The 25,862-nt window shown below is 49.9% G+C and overlaps 6 protein-coding genes across 6 annotated transcripts; 2 read left to right on the top strand and 4 right to left on the bottom strand.

The window, feature by feature from the left end:
- Nucleotides 1-446: 446 nt before the first annotated feature.
- On the bottom strand, nucleotides 447-2,318 carry ABOM_009214 (homeobox domain-containing protein; the record flags this gene model as incomplete). The annotated part of the gene is made up of 2 exons (XM_022536342.1): nucleotides 447-1,932; nucleotides 1,990-2,318. The coding sequence occupies 2 exons, from the start codon at nucleotides 2,316-2,318 to the stop codon at nucleotides 447-449; spliced, it is 1,815 nt and encodes a 604-aa protein (XP_022386765.1).
- Nucleotides 2,319-6,500: 4,182 nt separating this feature from the next.
- Nucleotides 6,501-11,587, bottom strand: ABOM_009213 (aminophospholipid-translocating P4-type ATPase DNF3; the record flags this gene model as incomplete). Its single annotated transcript, XM_022536341.1, has 2 exons — nucleotides 6,501-11,151; nucleotides 11,229-11,587. The coding sequence occupies 2 exons, from the start codon at nucleotides 11,585-11,587 to the stop codon at nucleotides 6,501-6,503; spliced, it is 5,010 nt and encodes a 1,669-aa protein (XP_022386784.1).
- A 2,568-nt stretch (nucleotides 11,588-14,155) lies between these two features.
- On the bottom strand, nucleotides 14,156-16,281 carry rfeF (putative transcription factor RfeF; the record flags this gene model as incomplete). Its single annotated transcript, XM_022536340.1, has 4 exons — nucleotides 14,156-14,659; nucleotides 14,717-14,784; nucleotides 14,847-15,720; nucleotides 15,829-16,281. The coding sequence occupies 4 exons, from the start codon at nucleotides 16,279-16,281 to the stop codon at nucleotides 14,156-14,158; spliced, it is 1,899 nt and encodes a 632-aa protein (XP_022386785.1).
- A 2,382-nt stretch (nucleotides 16,282-18,663) lies between these two features.
- On the top strand, nucleotides 18,664-19,821 carry ABOM_009211 (Gfo/Idh/MocA family protein; the record flags this gene model as incomplete). Its single annotated transcript, XM_022536339.1, has 1 exon — nucleotides 18,664-19,821. One exon carries the CDS (start codon nucleotides 18,664-18,666, stop codon nucleotides 19,819-19,821), a length of 1,158 nt encoding a protein of 385 aa, XP_022386782.1.
- A 281-nt stretch (nucleotides 19,822-20,102) lies between these two features.
- Nucleotides 20,103-22,226, bottom strand: ABOM_009210 (signal recognition particle subunit SRP72; the record flags this gene model as incomplete). Its single annotated transcript, XM_022536338.1, has 4 exons — nucleotides 20,103-21,309; nucleotides 21,363-21,507; nucleotides 21,560-21,833; nucleotides 21,906-22,226. The coding sequence occupies 4 exons, from the start codon at nucleotides 22,224-22,226 to the stop codon at nucleotides 20,103-20,105; spliced, it is 1,947 nt and encodes a 648-aa protein (XP_022386783.1).
- A 2,178-nt stretch (nucleotides 22,227-24,404) lies between these two features.
- On the top strand, nucleotides 24,405-25,829 carry ABOM_009209 (glycosyltransferase family 31 protein; the record flags this gene model as incomplete). The annotated part of the gene is made up of 1 exon (XM_022536337.1): nucleotides 24,405-25,829. The coding sequence occupies one exon, from the start codon at nucleotides 24,405-24,407 to the stop codon at nucleotides 25,827-25,829; it is 1,425 nt and encodes a 474-aa protein (XP_022386796.1).
- Nucleotides 25,830-25,862: the final 33 nt, after the last annotated feature.

Below are 25,862 nucleotides of genomic sequence, written 5' to 3'. Positions count from 1 at the left end.
AGCAAAAATGTCTGATAAAGTGGTAAGGACCAGCCCCTAGAGAAGGGTATTAATACAAGAAAAAGATGTGAAGAAGAAAAAATGCGCAGAAAAGAGCATAACGCTGAGAGCATAGCAGAAGAAATGAAAAAAAAAAAAAAAAAGAAAAGAAAAGAAAAATGGATATATCCTCGTCAATCTAAGTTGGCGGGACTGAAAAAAAAAAAGCATCAGTCTCACCAAGCCCTCCAAAGAGGGACGTGAAAATAACTGGTCAAGGTTGGGTATCTCCAGTGGATACAATATCATCCAATCATTTGGAAAGTGATTTGAAGAGCTTGTGAAAGAAAATCAAGCCTATCAAAGAAAAGAATTGCCATCCTGCCAAGTGCTACTTGGACACGGCATAGAAAAGAAGCGAAGACCAGGAGCCGTTCGCATTGAACAGCAAGGTACATGTGCAAGGTTCAAGATCCAGTGGCGAATGCATTCGGATCGGCGTTTTCCATAGACGTCATTTGGTAGTCGCCCTGAACACCTGGAGAGGTGTGACCGGACAAGGTCTGCATGGGGAGATCAAAAGTGTTTCCTTCGAAGCCCATAGTAGTTGGAACAGTGAAGTTCACGTTCTGCTTGGGAAACATCCCATTCATCTGCATTCCCTCTTCCGCAAAGCTCGGCTGATGCTCATTGCTCATGCCATACATCTCCTGGGATGCGTGCATGTTCGACAGCGGAGGCGAATGATCCGCAATCATAGGATCGGCGTGGCTGACAGTCGAATATGGGGATGCAGAATGCGCTCCCATGTTGGAAGAGTCAACTTGAGGGGAGACGAAAGGCAGGTTAAAGGGGGTTCCCATGGTGGTCGCGACAGGAGTCGAATCACCAGGGCCTCCAGTGGAGAAAAGCCCAGGGCTAGCGAAGTCGGACGGCGAGGCTGTCGCCGTCGTCGCAGACATGGGGTGAGTGCGGGGATCAAAGCCGTAAGCGGCCGAAGTATCAATTCGCAGGTTCGCTGCTAATGGATGCGCTGACTGGGGAACTGGCGCAAAAATGTTTGAGTCCGCATGGTTGAAATGCACTGGAGTCTGTGGCATGTTATAGGTGGCGAGCGGCGTTTGCAAGGCAGAAAAGTCGACGGCCACTGGAACAGAGCGACTCCGTTGACGTCTGTGTCCGCGAGGAACCTGAAGGTTCAAGTGAGTCTGAGTTTCTGGGATCATGTTCATGAATGCGGGTGCGAATTGGTTTGGCTGCGAAGCAGGGCGTTGGATGAAAGGTGGAGACATCGGCGCGTTTACGGCGAAGTTATTGTATGCCAAGCGGCTTTGGAACGACTCCAACGACACCAACTTGGCGAGCTGCACACTCAGAACCTTCGGATGACCTCCAAGGTGGTGCACCAAGATCTGACTAGCCTGCTGGTCTTCTGTAAAGTCGCCGCACTGGTAGAATCCACCGGAGTTGGAGGAATCCATGTAAAACAGCGGCGGCCGGTTCAATTCCACCACTAGACCACCGGGCCTCGGGGGAGCGCCGTTCGGCTGTTGTCCTTGGTCGCCCGACTCCAAGGTGATATTCTTGATGTAAGAGAAAGGGTATTCAATCTTGTATCCTGCAGAATCATTGTTGATGTAATAAGTCATGCAGGCTTTTTCGGGGGAGTAGAAGACGACCAAATCCATCGCGTTCTGCCCAATGCGCCGCCAGCTACCGATGGTCAATGACCGACACGTGAAGTGATGGATCACAACTTTTCCAGAGGGGGTGGACTCGCTCGGGTAAGCGCCACCGGCTCCATAGCCTCCTGTGCGGCCAAACGGATCTCTTGCGCCGGGCTTGCTGGGGTCGAATTGCATCGCCAGATACTGGCGCATAGACTCTGGGATTGAATCGCAGCCCTCACCGGTTTCAATGCTCTTCTTCGCGAGCATCTTGATCTTTGCACGCCTAAATTGCTCGTTAGCAAAATGACCGTCTGTAGCAAACCAGGGCCGCGCGACATACCTGTTCTGGAACCAAATCTGAACAGACCGTTCAGTCATGTTAATCTCCTGGGCGATCCTTTCGCGTGTGGCAGCTGTAGGGGTGGGGTTCTTGTTGAATTCCAACTCCAGGGTAACCAGCTGATCTTGAGTCGCCCGTTGACGTTTGTTGTTCTTCTGTTGTTGGGTCAGGGTACTCTTGCGCTGAGGCCGACGGGCCGCGGAAGAAGGCGCCGTGGCACTGGATGCAGATGGAGATGGCGTGGACGCGGCAGAAGACGAGGTGGTTGGTGCTGTGGTGGTAGGGGTAGTCGACATAGTCGACGGGTCAGGGGAGTCTGTCGAAGACATTGTTTGCAGGGATTGACCGAAGATAAGGTAGAACTGGGTTCAGAAAAGAGAATCGACCAATTGAGAGATGGGAATGTGAATGAAAGAAAGGAGAGGACGATGTGACGATCCGGCCGACAGTCGAAGGGGATGTCCCAAGTCTCTCAAGCTGCGTCAAGCGCGAGAGAGATAGATGTATCAAACGAATGGATGTGCCAGGGCTGGAAACGGTTACGATTCCAGGCCTCGAGCACGGGTGAATATGAGCGCGTCGCAGAAGCGTCAACGTAATCGAATCGGGGAAAAGATAAACAGCTGACCTAGGCAGCTTATACGGTAGAATGTATATAAGGTCTTCGCAAGCGTGGCGGTTAATCGAATCGCATGAATCGAGGATCGATATCGCGATGACAAATCGAGGGCTATTTCACCGTCCAGAGGGAAGCAAACGAAGGGCTCGTGAGAGTGAAGTCGAACGTTAAATGAGTGGAACGATCGACTGTAGCGAGCAAATGGGGTCGAAAGTAAAGAATGTAAGAAGTGAAGAAACAAAAGAGTGAAAAGGAAAGGAAAATGAACGATAGAAAGATGGTCGATGGGAAGGGAAAGAGAAAAGAGAAGGGAAGGGAAGAAGAGAAGGAGAGAGAGAGAGTGAGAGAGAGAGAGAGAGAAAGAGAGACAAACGGGTGGAGGACGGCTGTTGGTTGGTTCGAAGAGAGTCAGGAGATGGGGGATGCTCAAACTAGCCTAGTGTGGACGAGTGAGCGCTAGCTGTTTTGGCATCGGCGGTTCCTGGGAGTCGCTGTGACTGACTAGTCGACCGTGGGGCCTCGTTTCCTTTTCTTTTCTTTTCTTTTTCTTTTTCTTTTTTTTTTTCGTTGGATCGTCTGCGTTGGTCGTAGTCCTGGTTAGATGGGTTCAAAATTTCAAGATCACTCCGTATAACATGATTGATTTTAAATTACTTCAACAATGTAGACATCTATATATCAGGCAAAACAAACACCGTTGCAGAAGGGGAGGGGGCAAAAAAAAAAAAAAAAAAGGAAAAAAGGAAAAGGAAAAGGAAAACAACAAACCCAGCAACAGCACCACCACCACCCTGTTTTTCGGCCCCTGCATCGGATTCTGCTGCCCAATGCTGCTGTTGAGATCCTGTCCTCCAATGATGGGCTGGGACGCACCTGGACAGAGATACTGGACTCCTCTCTGTAAGGTCTCTGTCAGAAATCATTCTGGTGCAGGAGCCGACCTGCCTCACGGATTTGTACAAGATCGGATTGTTTACCTTTCGACTAGAGGCTATCGTGTCCAAAGATAGTAACTGCATATCGATGATGCGGTCTACACGCCAATCCTGTATCTACGTGCTTTTAGTATTACCTGGACAGGTCTTCGGTGCATATCCCAAAAGGTCCCAGCGAATTCGACCGTTATGTATAACGGCTTCCACGTTCAAAGACCCTTAACCACCACCATCATTACCCTATCCTAGTCCCTGGGTCCTGTTCCAATGCAAAGCAACGTTGAAACATTGAGCCGAGAGAACCAAACGTGAAAGAATGGAGCATGTTAATAATATTTTCTTGATTGATTCGGATGGTACACGACCTGGACCGGTCCATCCTTGAAGCGATCCGCGAAGCAAGAAAAGGGTTTCAGGAAACCAAGATAGTGGAGCAACCACACCAAAAAACCACACCAACACCAATCCAATCTACACTTTTGCCGAGTGAACGGTAGTTATGACGATACTACTGTTACAGATTTACAAGATTTTGCCCTATGAGCCATAGCCAAGACGACCCTGCCACTGTAGAGCCGAACCATTTCTAGCCTCAAGTCGATTTGCCCGTTCGTGAGGGTGAAAAATATAAGAATAAAAAATAAAAAGGGTGGTGGGAAAAGGACTCCGTCGTTCAGTCCGGTTGTGCTCTCTTTTTTCCCCTGCTCAATAGGAGTTCCACAGAGTGTCCGGTCGGTACGCAGACTTGACCGGTGCCAATGACCGACCTACCCGTTTCGGTAAGGGTGGTCGTGGAACACTTCTATTAATATGTGATTTTCTTAGGATTTTCCTTTTCCTCTTGCTCTTTTTTTTTCGCTTTTGCATTTCTGTGTTCGCCCTCCCCGAGTGTTGAACCACAGGTTCCGCCCGTGCCGGTTGAGCAGCGCATTCCATGATTCGATCCAGGTACCCGCCCTCCCCTCGCATTTCAACGAATACTGATTGGGTGGTTTGACATGACAGCGCCAGGGGTGGAGACGTACAAACTCGTGTACCTGACTAGAAGCCTCCAATGAATTCCAACAATGCTCACGTTTACCCACCCATGAAAAGGTACAGCCGAGGGCCTGTAGTAACAGTCGTAGTCGCAGGAGGAAATACCTACAGGGCATAGTATCAATCCAAGCCATCTCATATCAGCAAGTGTAACCACCCTTGGGCTATGCTGTATATATGTGAGGTGAGGTACCTGACTTATACCGACATACATATTACATACACATACATATACACCTTCCTGCACATACACGTACATATATGCAAGGAATTCCGCAATTACCACCACATCACGCTCTCGATCGCCGAATCTTGATTCCAGCCTCCGACATATCCAAGTACTAACTTAACATGTACATACTACATCGGACTCCGTACATACTAGTACCTACTACTACTACTACTACTACAGAGAGGAGGAACAGGAGCTGCGGACACAAGCGAAGCGTTACCCTCCACCCTAACCTGTTTAGAAAAAAACCTACACCCCCACAAAGACGATGATCCGTGCACACGTTTCCCCGACGCCGATTGGCCACAGGATGCTCAGCCACAGGAATGCGTTCCTGACTAAGACCGGTCTGGTCCATCCGCACCAAGTCCCAGCCTAACTAAAATAGGGGTTTCTTTCCTTAACGGGGGAAAGCGAAACTAAACAGCCTCCATTATCGGGTCCCATTGTAGACTTGGACCTACGACTTCACCCAAATTCTTACCTATCAGCGAAGGAGGGGGGAGGGAAAAGAACTACGAGGACTACTAGTTAAACTTAACCTCGGACTAGTTACACTGGACAAATCCTCTAGTATCTTAGTATAGTCACGACATGGTCTGTTCAGTCAATCATCACCGAACCCCTCCCTCCTATACTGGCCTCGAGTAACACATCCACGGACAAAGAAAAAAAGAAAAAAAAAAAAAAAGGGAAAAGCAAAAGAAAATCACCCCATCCTTGCTGCCTCGTACTAGGCAATCATCCTAGCCATCATTTAAACAACCCGACTATTGTTTCATGTCTGCAGGGTAGATCTGTAGGTACCCGTGGGGGAGAGAGGGGGGAGAGGGGGCAAGAACTGTACGTGGGTAATGCACCCGAGAGTAAAAGAGAGGGTCGGAGAAAAGTTACCCTGGAATTTGTGTCGGCTTAGTCCGAATCACGATCGAGTGCGCCGCGCATTCTGCACGCTACCAGGTACTGGACCTACTGGTAGCTAGTAGCTCTTCTACTAACTAGTAAGGTCATTAATATCCGGAATCCCTTGCCTTGCGCCGTTGCCGACTACCGAAGTCAAAAAGAGCTATTCGACACGATCCTTCCGAGCCAGATCGTGACCCATTTGGTTTCAATAGTGGCTGGCCTGTTTTGCGCCGTTGCTGTAGCACTGACCATGTTCGTTTTCCTTTCCCTTTTGTTTTATTTCTCATCTACTCTTTTCTCTCTCTCTCTCTCTTTCTGGCTCGGCAGTCGGATGTTGGAGCGTGTGACTCGTACCGAGTGCATGTTCAACTGTTTGTTGGCTCCTGATGATTACGCTACGGTCTATCGACTAGTTAGCAGTTGTATCGCGATCGCCAGGATACCTTCGGAGGTGATGGTGCGCGCGCTTTCTCCCCAGCTCAATCCGTCACACTACTCGGTGGACTATTGCGCGCTACGCTCATACTAAGGATCGTGATATGGAGACGCCAGGGTCGATTTCCTTCTATTATACAACAGTAATGCGCATGGAAATGTTTCCTCGCCAGCCAGTAATGTACACGATGTAACGTTCAAGCCAAAAGAAATGAGTGACTGTCCCATGGGGTATCCACTTCCAAACGCCAGCACGCTTTTCAGAAAAGCAAAGAACAAATAGTAATTAAATGACATGGCATGATTGAAAACAGTAACAAAGTACGACGTCCGCCGAAGGGAATCACTACAACTGTCCCTTCCGGATCGCCCCGAAGCCCTTCGTAAACAACTCGTGAATCTCAACGGATCGTCGAGGAGTGCTCATCACCTCATCTTCTGTCATCAGGTTCGAACGGTCGGCAACAGGGTCAGCGCTGCTGTTGTAACCGGCCAATTCCACCTCCATCCCCATTCCCATCTGACCAGATCCTGTCTTGGTCATCACTCTCGGCCGGGAGAGCAGTTCTTGTACCTGTTTCTCTCGGGCCTCCATTTCCGCTTCGCGTGCCAGCTCAAGGCTAGACTTCTTGCTGCCGTGGTCCCAGCCTTGTTGCAGCTCTGATGCAGCGGCTTCCTCGAATCTCTTACGGATCTCTAAATCCTGCTCGTACTCTTGGAAGACATCCACATCCGTAGGGAAAAGATTGGCCCGCAATGCACTGACCGTCACCTCAAACACTATGACGGCCACTACCGTGAGAAGTAAAATCACCCAGAAGGCCAGATCATGGCCGGACTGGAAGATGAAGTTGCCGGGCACGTGGTAGATACCGTCTCCAGAAGCGAAGTCGTATTGACGGGACAGGATCATGTCCCACACAAACCAGCCTCCAACCGATATGATGAATACAGCGAGCGACAAATACGTCTTGTTGTGCACTTCCAACGCCTGTAACTTGATGTTGATAATGATGACGCAGGCCGTATATGTGAGAAGACCAGACGAAAAGATGTCGCTTCCTGTGCGGGTGAACATCACATTTGCCCATAGACCAAACATGGTGAAGTAGACGATCATCGCCTCGCACGTAGCCATGAATGTCCAGCCCAGATATAACTTGATGTTGAAGCCGCCATGTTGCTGGCCTTTGGTGTACAATTCCGGAACAGCCAAGAGAGTAGATGCGGCCAGGTCCTTGGTGAATATACCAAGGAAGATCACGGCCAAGGATGTGAACAGAGTGTTAAACATACTCAAGCCCCACGGCTCGTACAAACTGGTGCCTGTATAGCCATTCCAGCGTTGGTAAAGCGCCTGGGTCAAGTAAAACAGCATTTCTTTCCAGAAAGTTCCCAGGGTATACTTGCAGGCTCGCAGGTAGTTCCACCGCCCGTGGACAAGGAGCAGCTTCAACAAGAACCGGAATTGGGCAATGGAGTAGTCTGAAATCCGTGCTGCCTGCAGCCCTTCTTTGCCCGTAATACCGATGCCAACATGTGCCTCTTGGATCATGGCGATGTCGTTGGCACCATCGCCAATCGCAAGGGTGATCGAATCCTTCACCTGCTTCCGGATCGAATGTACAAGGAACGCTTTCTGTTTGGGGCTTGCACGGCAGCAAATGACCGAATCGACAAGGATGGCAAGCTTGAAGAAGCGTGCTTTTAGAGTTTCGTCTGCCTCAATCATTGCCAACGTTTGCCCGTCCACTACAACTACCGAATGTGCCACGGTCCCTTGGGTGAGGTCCGAGGTGAATTTCACAATGGATTGCTCAACCTCACCAGCCTCTTGGTCAAGGATAACCAGGGTCGAGTAGTCCTTCACCAGACGGCATGAATGTCCAACATTAATGGCTGTCTCGCGCTTATCACCGGTCAACATCCATAGCTTGATGTTGGCTCGACGCAGTTTATCAATAGCTTCGGGCACGCCCTTTTGCAGCTTGTCTTCGATGGCTGTTGCCCCAGTTAACTCAAGCCGCTGTTCAAGCTGCTTACCAACGTCCTCAATCTTCTCCTGTCGATCGACAAGACTGGTACACGCCTCACGATAGGCTGCCTTCCAACTGCTGTACGAAGCTTCGTCAAGGAAACGGTGACCGTATAACAGAGTCCGCAACCCTTCGGTGGCGAAGTCATTGAGGTGCTGGAAGCATCTCTCAAAAACAGCTTCCTCATTGACAACCAGGGCTTCCTCTACCAGGTCTTCTTCCTCATCATCGTTGACTGAGCTTCCCGAATCCGACATGGTAGTAGATGGCCGTCCTATCTGCGCCGAAGGTCGCGGGCTATAATACTCGGCATCGTTTCCCCTATTTAACATACCGCCATCTGTCTCCCTGTCACGGAGCCAAACATCGATACTTTCCCGTAGTGTGGACATATGTCGCCCGGAAACACTAGAACGCCTGTGCGTCATGCTAGGCCGACTCAAGCTGGTGCGAACTCCACTGTTCCGAGCCTGATACTCACTGTTTCGCCTGATAATTTCACTTGCTTCGGCTGCCTTGCGTTTGCTGGCGCGTCTTTCAATCTCAACCGCCTTCTCTTGCGCAAGGGCTGCTCGTTTGAGTAACTGCATCAGGATGCTATCCGCGCCCTTGCAAAATAAGCAAATTCGCTGATCTGGCATTCGCACCACGACTGACATCCGCTTGCGAGCACTCGAGAACTCTATCACATCTAGGATCTCATAGGTCTCTTCAGAGACTGGCCCATCGGGGCCATTGGGGTATGTCTGGACCGTTAGGGTACTTGACTGCCTGTCTGTGACGAGATACCCAAGCTCTTGGGCGGCCATGACTAAAGCCAATTCATCGGGCGATGCCGCCTGAAAGGAAGTATTCCCAAGTTCATCGCTTTCCGGGATACACGTGTGGCAGAGAGCAATGGCCAGGATGAACATTTTGGCTTTGCGGGCAAATACGGTGTACGGCTTGCGTTGGATGTACTTGACCATGTCAGCTGTGCGATAGTCGAGCACCGGTCGACCGGGCTTCCGTGTCTTGTCGGCAACTGACGTCGAACTAGGTCTGGCGAGATATGATCTAGCCTCTGACACATTCGATTTACGAGCCATAGACTTCTTGCCTTTAAAACTCCGCTTTTTGTGGATAAGCTTTTCTCGACCTCCTTCTCTCGCCTCCTCTTCACGCAGGTCAAAGTCGTGATACCACGCAGTACCAGCGACACTCATCTTGCGGAAACGCATCGAGTTGTTCGTTAAGGTGCCGGTTTTGTCGGAAAATATGTAGCTAACTTGTCCCAATTCTTCGTTGATAGTGGATGTCCGTGCCTCTATTGGTGTGTCACTCTCTGGGTCGTACATGTCGATGTCAGCGTTGAGCATCAGCATCTGTGCAACCTTGACGATTTCCATACTCACGTAGAGTGAGATAGGAATCATGGTGTTGAACATGATCAGGAACGAAGTGAAGATTGGACCATAGGACACGTTTGCCTTGTCCAAGTACCAAGAGTTTTGCTCAACATCATCTGACCAGTAAATGTATGCCACAGTGCAGGCGACCGCCAGCACGACCACCAATAGTACAATCAGCATGACCACCCGGTTGACACGGGCTTGAAGCGCAGGTGACTTGATTCGAGGATTCTTGTTCGCGTTCATTCGGATTTTACACTCCTCACCAGTGTAGATAACCATACCGACTGCCTGCTCAGTATTGCGCATGATGCTACCACGGTAGATAACCTCGTTGTTCGTCAAGGGCATTTTTTCGCCAGCGGCAACCGTAACGTTGCCATCAAATTTATAGAGATCCAAATTGGGATCCTCAACAGCGAAGTGCATGGCATTGCTGCAAATTCCATCGATTGTTGCACACACCTTGGCGACTGGTTGACAGGGCTGCTTGTTTTTGAGGTTTGTTTCACCGTCCAAAGCCATTGTTTCAATATAAGCGATATCGTTGGGCCCGTCTGCATGGAGCAAGACCATATCCGCTGGCACAGGCTGATCACGCTCCAGCTTGACAACATCCCCGACCTTGATGTCTTTCCATTTCACCATAGCCCAATCCTGGGCGTCACTGGCAACGGAATCGCTATCACTAGACGAGGTTTGGGACAGTATGCCTGCACCTGGACGCAAAACAGACACATAGCGGTTGTTTTCCTCCTTGTCCAAGCGATAGCGACGCCAGTCGTCGAAACCTTCCTTCCCCATGGAGATGCCAACGAAGATCAAGAGCGGGACCAGAGTAGTGAAAGAACCTGTCGTACTCAAGCCTGGAATCATCTGCAAGATGGCCACCACAAGGAAGTAGAAGTTTGCTAGCTTGGTAAATTGAGCGAAAAATTGTCGGGGAAAGAAACTCCAGAGGCTGTAACGACTGGATCGGATCCAATTTCCACAGTAGGGCTTTCCGGTCCTCTCATCAATCAAATCCTCTGTCCTAGTAGGGTCAAGAACGATATGGCGGCCATCCTTGCTTGGAGGAATATCTTTAATCCGAAGGATTGTTTTGCGAGCAGACTCCATGAATTGATCATATCGAGCCTTAATTCCTGCAATGGCAGCCCGTCTTTTTAGCCATTTCTCATATGCGATACTGGTAGACATGTGCCTGCCTCCCTTGAGATCTTCCGATGGGTCGGAGAAATATGCCGTAGAAGTATCATCAATATGAACAGGGCTAGGTTCAGGTGCCGAAGTCTGAGTTACAATTACGTCCTGTTTTTCATCTTCGGTCGACTTGCACCCATATTGACCATCCCCCGTAAGGGCACCTTGACCTGTGCCGTCGCTCGATTTCCGTGAACGCCGTTCATTCTCCGTAGAAGTCTCCTGTTGCGGGCTCACAGGCTGGGCCAATTCAATGTCATTCGGTGAGACAGACCCAGGGGAAGTCGCTGAGACAATATTCTTCGTGAAGATAGTCCGTCGAAGCGAATACCCGCGATTGCGCGATCGCGAGCGACCTGAGTCTGGGCTTTGCGGTGATGGAGCGACAATGCCAAGTGAGGAGAAAGGGGTGAAATCGGTCCATGTTCTGGAGATCTAACTGACAAATGATCGTCTTGGGTAATGCTAGTGTCGATAGTCAAGCCCCTGGAACTTTGTCTCCTATTATGACTGGTAATTCTAGGCTCTTCCACGAGGGGGCGCTCAAGATCGGCTGAGAAGCGAACACGGGGCTGGTGGGAATTCCTCCGTCCGGAGTCTGATAGTGTTCGCGAAGGGGCAATGGACGGCCGTTCTTGACTGATACTATGCCGCGACGGAACACTAATGGAATGGCTTCTCGGGAGCGTTGAGCCCAGGCTAGAATCATGTCCGGTTACTTCTTCCACCACTATCTGACCTTCATCAGACGTCACTCCTTGCGCGTCCCGGTTCGATTCGGCCCTCGCATCCTGGTTGGGCATAGCGAGAGTAATTCTCCTTTAATAGCCTCCCGGCTAAATGGCGCAACGGTTCGGTTCGTCCAACGACTCTGCAGACTCTGTACAGTACTTTCTGGAGTATGGCAAGGTTATATTCACTGTTCAAAGCCAAATGATTGCAATCGAACGGTGTATCGGCGGCGAGTAAACGAATAAACCTGGTGCATTCTTCAATCGAACGGGTGGGGAGTAAAGAAAATCTAGCACAGCGTCTACAATCGACGGTAAGTGATACTCCAATCCAACGACAGGCTCAGGCCATAACCTGTACCAAAAGATAGAGAACAATAAAATGGTATCTCGATACGATAGCGACAGTCCGTTATAGCAATAGATGATACGACAATCGCACGTTTTGAGGCAAAACGACTGTGGGGAAGACCTCCGTTAGGTCAACAACCAAACAATACACTAGGAAAGAAAGGAAGATACCAGATCTAAAGAGGTACGAGAAAACAAAACAGAAGGAGAAGAGACTGTGGAGAGCTGGCAAAGCACACCACCGCGAACGAACGAAGAAGTCAACGTCGACACCTACCGTCGTCCGCAGGCGGCGACTGGGTCGAGGCCTCTTGCAAACTAGTTGCTCTGGTTGAGTTTTGGAGACCGTGGACCCAAATGACCGTTCCCGTAAGCGGTAAGATGCCCGAAAATAGAGTAACTAACCGCCACTTTGGGGGGAGAGGCAGAAAAAAAAAAAAAACTAGCTTTTTCCCGGTTTAAACTTTGCCTCTGTGATATTTGGAGTATATGTACTCGGCAGTAGTCTGTATGTATGTCTCACGATCGCAATCAAAAGACGAAAACACTTCCAAGAAGAGGTCCCTACCTACCAACCATATAAGAAGTAAAGTCAAATAAAATGAGTCGGAGCAAATCCTTGGACCCCTCGTAATTTAGGCCCTACAGTGGTCAAAGGGGCCCTCCCCACTAGTTAACTTAGCGATGCTACCAAGAGTCCATCGATAATTTCTCGACGGGCGCCTGTGGAGAAAACTGTACAGAATGACCTTAAATTACCCGCCGACCAGTCAAGGGCTTTGTTAGACCAAAGCGGTGGCTTGGAGGAGGCCACGCAAGTCAACGCAATCCGGGAACTCAATACGATGATGAATGGCCTCATTGGCAATTGTCACCCACTTAATGGCCACCTGGGGTTACAATTCTCCCGTCAATCAAATAAGAATTTCTCCCATGCCCATGTGCTACGTCAAGGTGGCATGCTTCCAACACTGTTTTCTTCTTGTCCTTTTCGCAATCCGTAACCTTAAAAGACAGATAACGCTTATCACCAGGTATTTTTTTTTCTTACTTGCATGCATATATGCTTACTGTACTTTGGCCAAGAAAAAAAAAAGGGCCTTACAGGCTACAGCCATTACTATGAAGTCCCTACTACTTGGGAGAACAAAGACCCCAGAAAGTTTTTAATAATATCTTCTTCTAATATTGTATTCAACCCAAAGGAAACACTTTTATCTGGGTACGATGCACAGCCTCACAGAGAACATTTGGTTGAACCTGTCACTCAACCCAGGGTTCAGTGGCGGCATGTCTTCCATTCCATCCATTCCAGGTATCTTTCTACGTACCGATGGAATCTTCACTCAGGACCCCTGGGGTCACACCCCGGAAGTTGAATACTACGGTTCTTGAACCCACAGTGCGTGGCAGACTGACCACCCACGGACGTGCATTTTACGCAGCCTTGTGGGTAAGTACTAGTAGTGCGTGGTGGCAAGGATTCGAGGAATGAGAAATGCATTAAGCCCAAAGGCGGGGCCAACCCGAAGTGACTGAACCTTGTCATCAGGGCACACAGCCGACTTCGTTGAAGGCTCTGGGGGACCGCCTTTAGGCTGACACTTTCAACGATGAGGCCGTCCTTATGTCGTGATCCTTTCTTATCTAGGTTTTTAGATCAGGCAAACATATTTTGAACCTCTACAGAAAAAAAGGAAAAGAAAAAGAAGAAAACGAACGAGGAAGGATAGTAACATGATAGCGACTGACTCAATAACCACACCACCACGACTACTAGTAAGTAACCCCATCATGAATCCTGCTCAGTGGGACAACACCGGGTCACGTGGCAGCATGGATCAACGAACTGTCCTATTGGAGTATAGTGCCAAGTTCATAGCCTGGTTAGTTGCTCACTCTACATTTCCAGGCTCCGTCGACGTCATTCAACGGGCGGGAACTTCCGACCCTGGCAAAACATTGGATAGCTGCAGGCATCTACGACATACTAGTAGTTTACGACGACTTCCAAAGTGATAGTCTGTCTCATCAACCATGTGATACCTCAATTCCATGCTGATGTAGCTCCCATTCGAAATACAGACGTTGCGCGCAGTAAAGATAATATCGACGTATGTTCTATCCTTAACCATTGACCAATTCCGCCGCACCAGTAGCCTTTAGTCAATTTGGGCTAAGCGCCGTAGAAGTGAACAAGTAAGGAAATCGTAATCATAATGGATACAACTAGACGACCTGCCTTTTCAAGAAAAAATAAACCCCCTTTCCATCCCGCTTCATGTTCATTTAGTACCGCGGTGGCGGAGGGGGAGCGTATCCGTAAGGGCTCTGTGGTGGGGGGTAGCCTCTCGTGGCACCAGCGGGCGGTTGTCCATATCCAGCAGAAGGAGGAGGAGACCCGTATCCACCATACTGCTGTGGCTGTCCATAGCCAGGTGGTGGGCCCTGGCCCTGGTTAGGAGGATAAGGTGCTTGACCATATCCCGGTCCTGGGCCATATGGACTGGGTGGCGGAGGTTGATTAGGGTTTCCTCGCTGGCCATATCCAGGTCCCGGGTTATAGCCACCATACTGACCTGGTGGAGGTCCTGGAGGTCCACCTGGCCCCCGGAATCCGCCAGGTCCACCAGGTCCGCCAGGTGCTTGGGGTGCTTGGGGTCCTTGGGGTCCTTGGGGTCCTCCGAATCCGCCAGGCCCTCCAGGTCCGCCAGGCCCTCCAGCACGGCCGGCGGCCTTCTCGTCCTTGGTATCATATGAGGAATCAATAGCACCAAGCATCAATTTAGCGCACTATGGATTCTTAGTCTGCAGTCTTCATTGGTTTTTGTTGGCGTAGTGTCTACTTACCCAAAGTTCTCGAGTCAAATACACAGGGGGGAGGGCACGAGACATCTCGTCTTGCTCGACCTCAAAGTCTGCCAGATATTGTTAGCGCCCAGTCACGGTAACTTTTACATAAGATGTATGGGGAACCCACTTGAAGTGCAATCAATCAAATTTCCAATGCTTGGGTCCTCATCCAAACTAGATAGGAAATCACGTGCCTTGGCATCATTGCCCACCTGCGAGAACTGGAAAGAAACAGCACCCCGTCCAAATGGGGTTCGCGATACCTCGTCAACAGCATAGCGAATCGAATTAGCCACGCAGTCGAGAGGTTCACCGGCTGGCTGTCCGTCTGTAATGGTAATGATAAGTACCGGCTTCTGTAAGCGACCTGCCCGGGCGGGTCCCACGACCTGAGGATCCAGAACCTTATTCTTCAGACCTGTCCCCAGCGGTGTCAACCCTTGGAAACGGACACGTGAGACCAGCATGTTGACATCATCCACATTGCGGATGCCGTCGCCTCTTTCCATGGAGTTCATGAAACGCACCGAGATGCCGTCCTCATCGAAGGTAGATGCAGCGGTCGCAACGATGCCAATGATCTGCCTCAGTTGTTCTTTTCTCACGCCTCTTTCCTCAAATTCGATAGATCCACTGTCATCTACGTAAAGAATGATATCGAAGAGGGACAATTTAATGATGTCCGTAGCTACCTCTGTCGGCACTCCCCATTCACGGATGATCTTGTTGATTTTAGCCGGTGCATCGTTGGCCAGACCTTGAACGAGTAAATTCAACTTCTCGGGGGGATAGAAGTTTTGGAGATTCTTCTCTTGGATGGTCCCAATTAGAAGCTGGCGATAGGCGGCTACCTGCTGCTCGGTGGCTCGAGGAGCGGGAGACGCGCCTCCTGGAGGGCCATAGGGAGCACCTTGAGGTCCAGTCGGTCCAGGTGTTCCTTGCTGTGGAGGACGCGCGGGACCACCGGGGTAAGGTGCATTCTGCGGAGGATATCCTGGTCCCTAGTAGTTTATCCAGTTAGTCCACTTTCTTGACCAAGAATTTGTTTCAGTGATGATAGTTTTCAAAATAAAACAGACACCATAAAGGGGATGCGACAAGGTGGGGACATGTGGGATGACTATGTACATGAGAAGATGGCTGTGAAGGATATTCAGGTCCAGGCGCGGATCTAGTTGACGAGCCATGTGGGGATGGCGGAGGAGGCCTTCCGTAGCCTTGAGGAGGTTGCCCGTAGCCTTGAGGGGGTTGTCCATAACCTTGAGGAGGCCCATAGGGGTCTGATCCATAAGGGGGGGCCTGAGGGTATCCCTGTTGCGGTGGTGGAGCCGAACTATATGGCGCTGGGGAGTAACTCTGAGGTGCAGGGGATTGCGATGAATGAGAATAGCCAGGATAAGTTGGAGACACCGGAGACGGTGAGGGTACTGGCTTGTTTGGAGGCACTGCTGGGGCATACGCTTGGTACTGTTGGGGCGGCGCCGACGACGTTGGATAGGGCGATGCGACCCAGTACGTAGCTGTGGAGGATATCCTTGTGGGTTATAATAAGGTCGCGACATTGTTACACGGAAGCGTCCAGGTGTGAGTAGAAGGAAGCGAAGGGCGTGAGGTCCAAAATGTGGACAGCCGATGGAGAAGTGGTGAACGATGTAGACAGAAAGTCCCAAATTCCCCCTTCACTTGATAGACGGATAGATTGTGGAGGGGTGGCGACGCGAGCAGGTAAGGCAGAAATTGAAAAGAAAAGCAAACGAGAAGCAAACAAAATTAGCTTACCGAGTTGCCGGATCGAGCAGGAGAACCTGGGTAAGCCTGATATGATTGTTGTGGTTGCTGCTCCAGTGAGCAACGATCATCAGCAGTGACTCAAGAGAATGTGGTGGAAGGGAGATTGCCAGTGGTAATGAGGGGCACTGCTAGGTTTAAGGTATGGGTAATGGTATAGGGCAGCAGGAAATGGGAAAGAAAATATAATAGTGTAGCTTGGCCGCTACTTTTAGCTATTCTTAGTGGGCACACTCACATTGTATCCACTGGGAGCAGCACCACCAGACTGCAGCGCTGCAGGAGGGCCGCCCGTGTAGCCTGTGGGAGGCGCTCCTCCAGGTGGCCCCGAGCTGTTACCACTCATGTTCTGCGGGTTTTGACTGCCGGCAATCTTGGAAGCAAACTAAGTAGGCGCATACAATATGCAGAGATTAGTGCTGGGATTATACTTCTATTGTCTATTGGGTAGAAGAATGTAGTTTTCAAGTCTTAACTCATTCCCAGGAGAAGCTTGACTGAGGGCGGGGCAAGACCGCGGGGCATAAGAGATTTGAAGGACAGTGGAACTTACACCCATGGTGGATGTTGTTGAATCCTTTAACTTGTGGCCGTCGGAGAATTCAAACTGAAGTCAAACACAGTACAAGAGGGAAGTATGTCTTGGAAGCAGGTCAAAATAACAGATTGCGTAACTGAGAGAGAAGTAAATAGATTGAGGGGACCGTGATGACGATTGGGTTCGTCGTCATGAGACCCGCTTTTTTTTTTTTTTTTTTTGTTATTTTTTCAGCTAAGTTTGAGGGGACATGGAAAATACGAGCATCCCCTCAGACCTTCCGAGTACTGCAACGAACAACGATATAGAATTACGCCGTGGGTATCCTAAGGGGAAAGTACTTTTGCAGAACCGGCTATATTCGCCACTCATACTTAAGAGTAGGATAAATACAATTTAATACATCGTTATTTGTACATGACACTACCACAAGTACTACTCTGTACACATTCAGAGTTTAAATATATACATTGTTACTTCCATAGTCTGTACCACAACCAGGTTCAGGAATAGTTTCCATGGATCAATGGAAAAGCCCATCACTATTCCATGCCAAATACAATTACAGATGGAATAGATTTGGTAAACCCCACATACGAATACGTTCGTCGAAGAGGATTACGGATCCATCCATAAGGCTGAGCTGGTCTCAGCCCCGGCCTAATGGTAACGTATTCAGTCAAGATGGCAATCCAAGGGACCAACTGATGGCTTGTTATGACTCTCATTCTAAATCTGTCCATCACTCGTTTCTTTCGACAATCGTGACATCACAGCCATCGCGGTTGATCAGTCATACTCCTTCAGCTCAAGTGATTATGGGGCTATACCCAATCAGTCACCCCAGTCCATGGCCTGGAACGTAAGGCAGTGGATCACCGGTCAAATCATCTGGACCATACCTCAAGATCAACATGTCACATTATGATTCTCATACCTGCCTTCATGTGTAACCTTGTTGTGGACTGACCTTGCTATCCCTTCAGATTTGCCTACAGTTCCCACGGATCGTTCCATTGGTTGAAATCATCTGTCACCTCGTATTCAGAGTATACATGGGTTGTGATCTGACTCTTCACAAGGTCCATTACCATAGACCTATCTCATGATATGCCTATCTGAATACAACTGGACATGAACAGGAATCATGGCGTCAGATGAACAGTACCGGCAAAACCAATTGAAGCGACCCCTAGGATTGGAACCTTCCGTCGCCGTTTCCAAACCAATATGTAGCCACTGATGTCACTCCGCTCAAAAGAAATATAGGACGGCGAGCTCTGCATTGATAAGGAGGAAGGAAAGCGCGATGCAAATTTTTGCCCCGTTTTTCTTTGTATTTTCGCTCGCGTCTCATTCTTTTGTCTCAACAGTACCAAGATCCCTTGCACCAGGCATACTTGGCAAACGCCCTTTGCGAACTCATCTTATTAAAGAATGAGCACCTGCGGTTCTTTTCTCACGGCGTTTTCTGATCCTTTTATTACTTGACGGGTACGTTCAATTGACAATTCTTCACGTGGTAAGTGTTATACTGTGTGTTCTCGCTCTCTAGCCTGGACTTCGCTTCTTTGTTCTCTGACCCTGACGCGGCATAATTTTACTTGACAGAGCCGGAATGACACAAACAATTTTGCGAGTTGGAATCCTCACAGATGGGGGCCAAGCCATTCAAAACCTCTATCTTCCTGTTCTCCGAACACTTCATGACTCCTATCGCGTCACTGCTATCTACGACTCCTCCAGTCTGTCTTCGAAGCTCAGCACTGCCAATGACTTGCCTAAGGTTGCTTCTAACCCGGAAAAGGTTCTGAATGACGCTTCCGTCGACCTTGTCTTGAACTTCATGCCGAATGAATACCACGAAACGTACACTGTTGCGGCTTTGGAAGCGGGCAAGCACGTTATGGTGGAAACACCCGTCAGCCTGAGCATTCCGAGCGCAAAGCGTATAATCGAGGCCGAGAAGCGCGCTCCGAACCAAGCGAAGGTTTTCGTGGCTTCTGCACGTCGATATACCCCCTGCTTCGAGGTCTTCAAGAAAGAAGCTGCTAGCCTGGATCGAATATATTATGCTCGATGCCGGAATATCGCAGGGCCACATTTGGCACACACAGCTACTGCGCCGAAGAACAAACACTTAAGGGTAAACGGCAATTTGCCAACCGTGCTTTCCCTCGATGACCAGCATGGCGAGCGGCTGCGCCATTGCCTTCTCCAGGAGGTATTTCTTGGCGAGGATTTGACCGAAGAGCGCCTCTCCTTGAGCCGATTTTTGGCATCCTTGGGATGTCATGATTTGGGACTGATGCGTGATACCCTGGGGTATCCCGATGCCATCTCCAATATTACAGTGAATGAACCCTTCTACTCGGCCGTGTTCCATTACAATGGTAGCGTTAGTCGGGGTCACCATCCGTTTACTTTGATATACGAAACGGGAACCGATTCCGTCCCTCGATGTGACGCACACCTAGCTCTCTATGGTAATACCAAGACCGTGAGCATGCACTACGATTTACCATACGCCCAGGGCAAGCCATCGCGGGTAGTTGTGGAAACAGCGGATGGCAAGGGTGATCTGAAAAGAACGGAGTGTGTTAGTAGCTGGGAGGATGCGTTTAACGCCGAGCTTAAGGCGTTGTATGCGTTCTTGGTTGACGGAAAGCCTGCCCAGACAACAGCGAAGGACTCCCTCCAGGATCTCAAATTGTTCCAAACGATTTTTGAGCAATATGATCGACAGTGCGGGACCATTAGAACCCCCCTTGGCTAGATTGGCGACGTGCTTTTGCTTCATCGAACAATTCTGCTATTGGATTCGCCAGCTGGCTAGTTTATTCTTGTTATTGGATATTGTCTTCCTACTTGTGGTTGACATAAGATTAGCGTGAAGGGTGGGAGTTATCGAGGTAAACAAGCACATTGTTTGGATATATTGGTGTTTGCTAAATTGATACGTGAGATCAACTCTAGTTTTAAACGAGACCCGTTGTCACTTTGATATTATATGCAAGACAGGGCCTGTTTATTATACGCAACTGTTCACATATGAATTCACCGCTTTCCCTTCTTCTTTTTCTTGTTAGCACCTCCACCTTGAGACTTCTGCTGCTGAGCCACGGGCGCAGGCGACTCCTCTGCCTTGTCGTTGACAATGCCTCCCTGCGTCCGTTCGGCGGCCCGTTGCTTGCCTTTCCGGCCCTTGGGCCGGTAACTAGAACGGTCGCGGAGGGGCAACCAGCGCTCCGGATCCGGCGTCTTGCTAGCATCATAATCCTTGGGAAGACGTGACTTTCTCACCCGCTTAGTTACATGACCTTGTTTATCGCCAGATGTCCTCTTCCTTGCCCCAGCGATGGCCGCTGCGGCTGCGGCGGCTGCGGAGGAAGGAGGGGATATGCCGGCTGATTCAAGTGCGTTCACATCGACATCCGAGATCAAATCGTCAATTGGAGGGAGAGTGTCAACCTGGGACTCGACCTTGGCATGGTCTAGTGTTGCTTGGGAAGCAACGTAGCCGGCGATGGCGAAAAAATCTTGGCTGTCCTTCTGGTAGAGAGACTTGAACAAATCACCGGCGGTTGTAAGATCTGAGCGGTCCGACGAGTGCAGCAAAGACTCTGCGGCCGCGCGAAGAAGTGAAGAAGGCGCCTCAACATGCTCCTGCCAATAGGCTGCCGCTTTAGCGAGTTCCGACCTAATCTGGACTCTCCGACCTTCGAGTTTATAGAGTGAAACGAGAATGCCTAATAATCCTGGATTGAAGCGGACCTCCTTATCCTGTTCGGAGACGGAGTCTTCGAGTAGCTGGAGGGATTTCTCTAGGGTGGTAATTGCGGAAGTAGTGTTGCCTTCGGTCACGTAGAGTTGCACGGCTGTGAGCGCTAATCCGATGTCCTTCGGCCGCCTTTCAAGTGCGGGTAATACCGCCTTCAGGGCTGGCGTGCCAGTTTGGCCACGTGCATGAGCAGCAGCATTGTAGACCGACAGGAGGTTTACGTTTGGTTTAGCAGAGGGATATGATGCTTGAGAGAGTGCCTTCGATGTTGACCGGATGATACCGTCATATTTCTGGACGAGAAGATCCGCCGAGTGGACATTGCCGGTCACTATATTGTCCTGGTAATCGAAAAGCTTATCGTTGTCAATCGAGACGGGGGTTGCATGTAAGGATTTGTAGAGAGCGTAGGGGTTGGTCGTTGTGTCGCGGACAAGTGTGATGTTATTCAAGGCGACTCTCTTAGTGGAGAGTTCAGAGATACTATGCAACAGTGAGCTTCAATGGCAGAGGTTGACTTGGGGCAGGAAGCATACTCATTGACGGAAATCTCCTCAAGCACAGACTCTGCCTCCTCCGACTTTCCCTGACGGATCAAGACATATAGCTGCTGCACCGCAATCGGGAGCAACTCAGCGGCTTTATCTTCGGGTGTAAGGTCTTCCGATGTCCGGCAGAGCTCTGTACAATAATGATCAGCGACCGTCTTCATGGTGGCTCGGCCCGTACAAACCTTTCGCCCGCTTGAGCAACATTTCGCCCTTACTAAATTCACCCTTGGCGATACTTAGACAGGCAGCATTGTAAACGGTCTCGAATGCCTCCAGATCATCTCTCGTGGGCCTGTTATGGCGGACATAGTCGGGGTATCCTTTCCATTGTAACTGGGCATCTACAGCCCACGCATTGATGCGCAAGTCGTGTTCTTCGTTCGCAAGGGCCGTCTCGTCTTTGGTCAATTCTTCGTAAAGATCAGCTGCGCGGCGGAATTTCTCGGCGCGATAGGTCTATGAGACCAGGTGGTTAGCAGTGACCTTCTGCGGGGACATGTGGTCGGAAGACAGGTAGCGATGACATACGGCTTGAGCCTCCAAATGACGAGCACCTCTATTGTTCGCGACCTGCGAAACTACCTCAATAGCCTCATCCAGGTTTGCGGTCTTGTACAGAGCGTAAGCGTATTCCAAAGCGGCCCTCTTCTTCAAAGCATCACCTCCCTCTTCGAAGACACGCAGACAGTCCTCATAACGGTCGAGCTTCAGCAATGCCACCACTTTCACATGCTGCGCCTGAATATCCGATTTTGATTTGGCCAAAGCTGCGTTGGATGAGCGAAGGAATTCCTCGTGATCGTCGATCGACGTCTGCTGCAACAGCGAACTCAACGATTGGGTAGCCATAGTGAGAGGTGTTGATTCGACGGCGGTCGGTCGGCAAGATGGTCGGTCGGGCCCAGAGAGGGCACGAATTCGGTCGAAGGTTATAGTCTTAGTTGCAAAGAGCGTCCCATATACTCAATTGGACCTTGACTGAGGAGCGGGATGACTGTGCTTGATCTCCAGATACTCCGATGTGGACTATCTGTGCGGAAGTGAGATATTACTTCATTGGGGAATTCTGCGCTCAGAGAGCGCTTGGCTCGCCGTAGGGCTCCATGGATGGATGGCCCGATTCTTCAGGCACCTTTATTTGGTCCGTTCATATTATCCAGATTTGGCTGAAAGAGTTACCTTGCTACTCCGATAGTATGTACCTACTCCGGAATAGGCACTGGGCAAGTACTCTGTATTATTACCCCTTCTTTCGATCTTTCTTTCTACGAGTCTATTCGATCGACCACAGACCATCTGTTTCCTCAAGTGACCAAGCCCATGGCTCGATAGTGCATCCTATGTATAGGCTCCTCCTCCTTTAGTGTGAAAGTCAATCATAATATGTCACACCCTGCAAGGTTTCGGTGGCTTCTCATGGCACCTTGCTGTTATCAAATTTGAGGCACGGCTAGAACATGCCAGACTCTAAGACAAGGCCTAGGTCCCGATGCTACCTCCCTGGAATTGGGGCAAATATTCACATATCCAAGTCTACTTCATGGTATGTCTACTAGTGCAAGCCCTTTTGCAATGCAGGTTGCCTCAGTAGTGACTGCGCAGTATAGCTATTGAAGCTGAGTTGATATGTTCCAAATACCCACTCCCCCATGTCTCCCCTGCGCAATCTTTTACAGATACAACGGTCACGCTATCGGTTCCTCCATTTGGGATGAAATGCATGCCAAGATCATCTAAAAATGTCCCAAATCAGGTGATGTTGATGACAGTTGATAGGGAGACACCTTCTAAGACCAAAGATTGAGGTTGAAATGAAGCAGATCCAGATTATCGATGATCTATTTTTATATCTATGCATAGACATCCATGTTCCATGGCGTGAGAGATATGCAACCTATTGACAAGGAAGGAGAGGTAAAAACGAAATTCAAAAAAAAAAAAAGTCAAAGACCCATCCATATAGTATGAATGATCCAAAATGGATGAAAAGGAAATGATGCCAAGCGATTGGCCTGCAGCCGTCGTCATCATCCCGTGGGCCCCGCCGCATACTGTGTACTCTCGCAGAACGATCGTCTCCAGAGGAATGTCACCCGCGCGTCTCCGTTTGCGACACTTCCTTTGCACGACTTTGATGGGAATGGGTGGTGCCAATGTCAAATGTAACCCTTCACTCCCCGAACAGATGTTGTCTCGGTATCCGGTCAAAATTGAATGATCGGGGACTAGACGCATTGTCAATTGCGCAATAGGATTGATTAATATCCCAAGCGCCATCAGTATGGAGGGCTTCAACGCCACTGACCAAAAGTCGCAAGCCAACTAAATTCTCCTATTTGGGATCCACGGCCGATCAGCCCCTGTGGAAAAAAAAAAAAATCCTGTTGCTGGATCACGGCTCCATGAGGCAGGTGCTGCCCTGACAAGGAGACGTAATCTCATTCGATGGCCATCAAGCTCAATCTCCATTTTTCTCTCCAGAGGACCCAGAGTGGCCAGTCCCATGGTCGATCGTCTGGGCCTTCTCCGCCTGGAAATAACTGCTTTCGTTGCCAGTCCGCCTTCGCGTTCCCCTCCAAAGCCGAAAAACTCAGGGCGAGCGACTCGCTGGCTGTTAAATCCATGGTCCAGGGTCTCCGTTGATCGGCTGGATCTTTACCTTCTTTGCCTCCTTTCTACACCCAAATCTGCTTAATTATCGGTCGGTTAGTGTTTACATACTGACCGATGCCCACCGTTGCTCCCGTTGCCGTCATCCCGACCCCGTACTGGCCTTCATAACCTGTTTGGAGCATTTTCTCTCGTTTCCTGTTTTTATTCTTCGTCTTGTATTACCGTCTCTCTCGTTGTCTTCCCCTCCGCTCGTTACCGCTCGTCTCCTTCATCCCACCTGTGGTGTCGTGCTGGATGATCGAGATGCTTATGCTTTTCTAGTGCGGTACCTAATCTACTTTAATAATTTTACCGCTCAGCTATTCACATCGAGAATCTATAATGTTGGCGAAAGTTGGGGAGAAGCCCCCCGCGATGGGTGCCTCACGGGTGTGGAAGAAAAAGATACTACGGTTTACTGTCGTTCTCTGCTTGGTGGGCGCTTTTGCGTTTTTCCTCTGGCCTCAGATTGAACCCCAGGAGCTTGCTGCCGAGCCCGTCTCGAATATCACAATCACGCCCGATGTGCAATGCGAGCCGGACTTCGACGCTCTTCGCCGTCTCGATGTCCATAAATTGTCAGGATATACGCGCCGGGAGGTGATTGCCGTTCCATCCTCCAACAATGCCCTACCCATCAGGCAAAATCTCCAGACGCCCTTGTTCGAGCGGAAATCGTCGAATGACGCCGATCGCCTCTCGATTCCGCAATCGCAGGACGATTGCATGATCCCAGAGCCTGTGACTGTCCAGGTTCTCCAGCCTCCAAGAAATGTGGATGCATCACATATCGACTTCGGTGTCGCGACCACCCTGGGGCGGCTGAATGAGTCTTTGGATGCGTTCTCTCACTGGGCTGGCTACACCAAAACTCGCATCTTCGCTCTCATTGAGCCTGATATGGATAAGCGGACACATGAGGTCCAGGCTAAGGCGGACTCTCTCGGGATCAATTTGTATATTACGGAAAACGATGAAGAGTACCAACGCCGGTACTTCACGTTGGTTTCGCACTTGGGCAAGCACATGCGGCCACAGACGCGATGGTCCTGCGTCATTGATGATGATACGTTTTTCCTGTCCATGGCTGAACTGGTGAAGGCTCTTGAGGAATATGATGATACCCAGCCTACATATGTCGGCGGTCTCTCGGAGTCGATCCCACAGATCGGTGTGTTCGGTTTGATGGGATTTGGAGGCGCAGGCGTCTTCCTCTCTCGACCCCTCGTGGAGGAAATTAGCAAGCCCGAAGTCTTTGAAGCCTGTCTGAATACGGACCACACCGGTGACCGGAGGATATCTTTGTGCATTTACCAGCACACCTACACGCACCTGACCATCAACCACCGTCTGCACCAACTTGACGTCCAGGGTGACGTTTCAGGATTTTTTGAGTCAGGACGGCAACCACCTCTTTCTGTACATCATTGGAAGTCGTGGTTCCATATGGATATGGCCAAACTCAGTGTCGTCAGCGAGCTCTGTGGCGATAGTTGTCTTTTGCGGCAATGGAAATTCGCCGACGGGTGGATCTTGACGAATGGCTTCTCGGTCATGAAGTACAGCCAGGAGCTTGACCCGAACGACAAGACCATGGAACTTACATGGGAAGGCCAAAACGGAGCAGTACACGAGTCGTTCCTGCACGAGTTTGGTCCTTTGCGTGGCAAGGACTGGGATAAGTTCAGCTATGTGCTGGAAGACTCTGTGCTCGACGGCAACCAAGTACGGCAATGGTACGTCCATCGCGATCCTGAGAAGGGCGACCAAATTTTAGAATTGATCTGGCGAGCTCAATAGAGGACGATTTGAGTTCTCACTTTGGCGTCTGGG

Source organism: Aspergillus bombycis, assembly GCF_001792695.1.
Source record: "Aspergillus bombycis strain NRRL26010 chromosome Unknown contig00077, whole genome shotgun sequence".
Classification (NCBI taxonomy): Eukaryota; Fungi; Ascomycota; class Eurotiomycetes; order Eurotiales; family Aspergillaceae; genus Aspergillus; species Aspergillus bombycis.
Note: the sequence above shows the minus strand (reverse complement) of the source record. Positions and strands in the feature narration are given on the sequence as shown.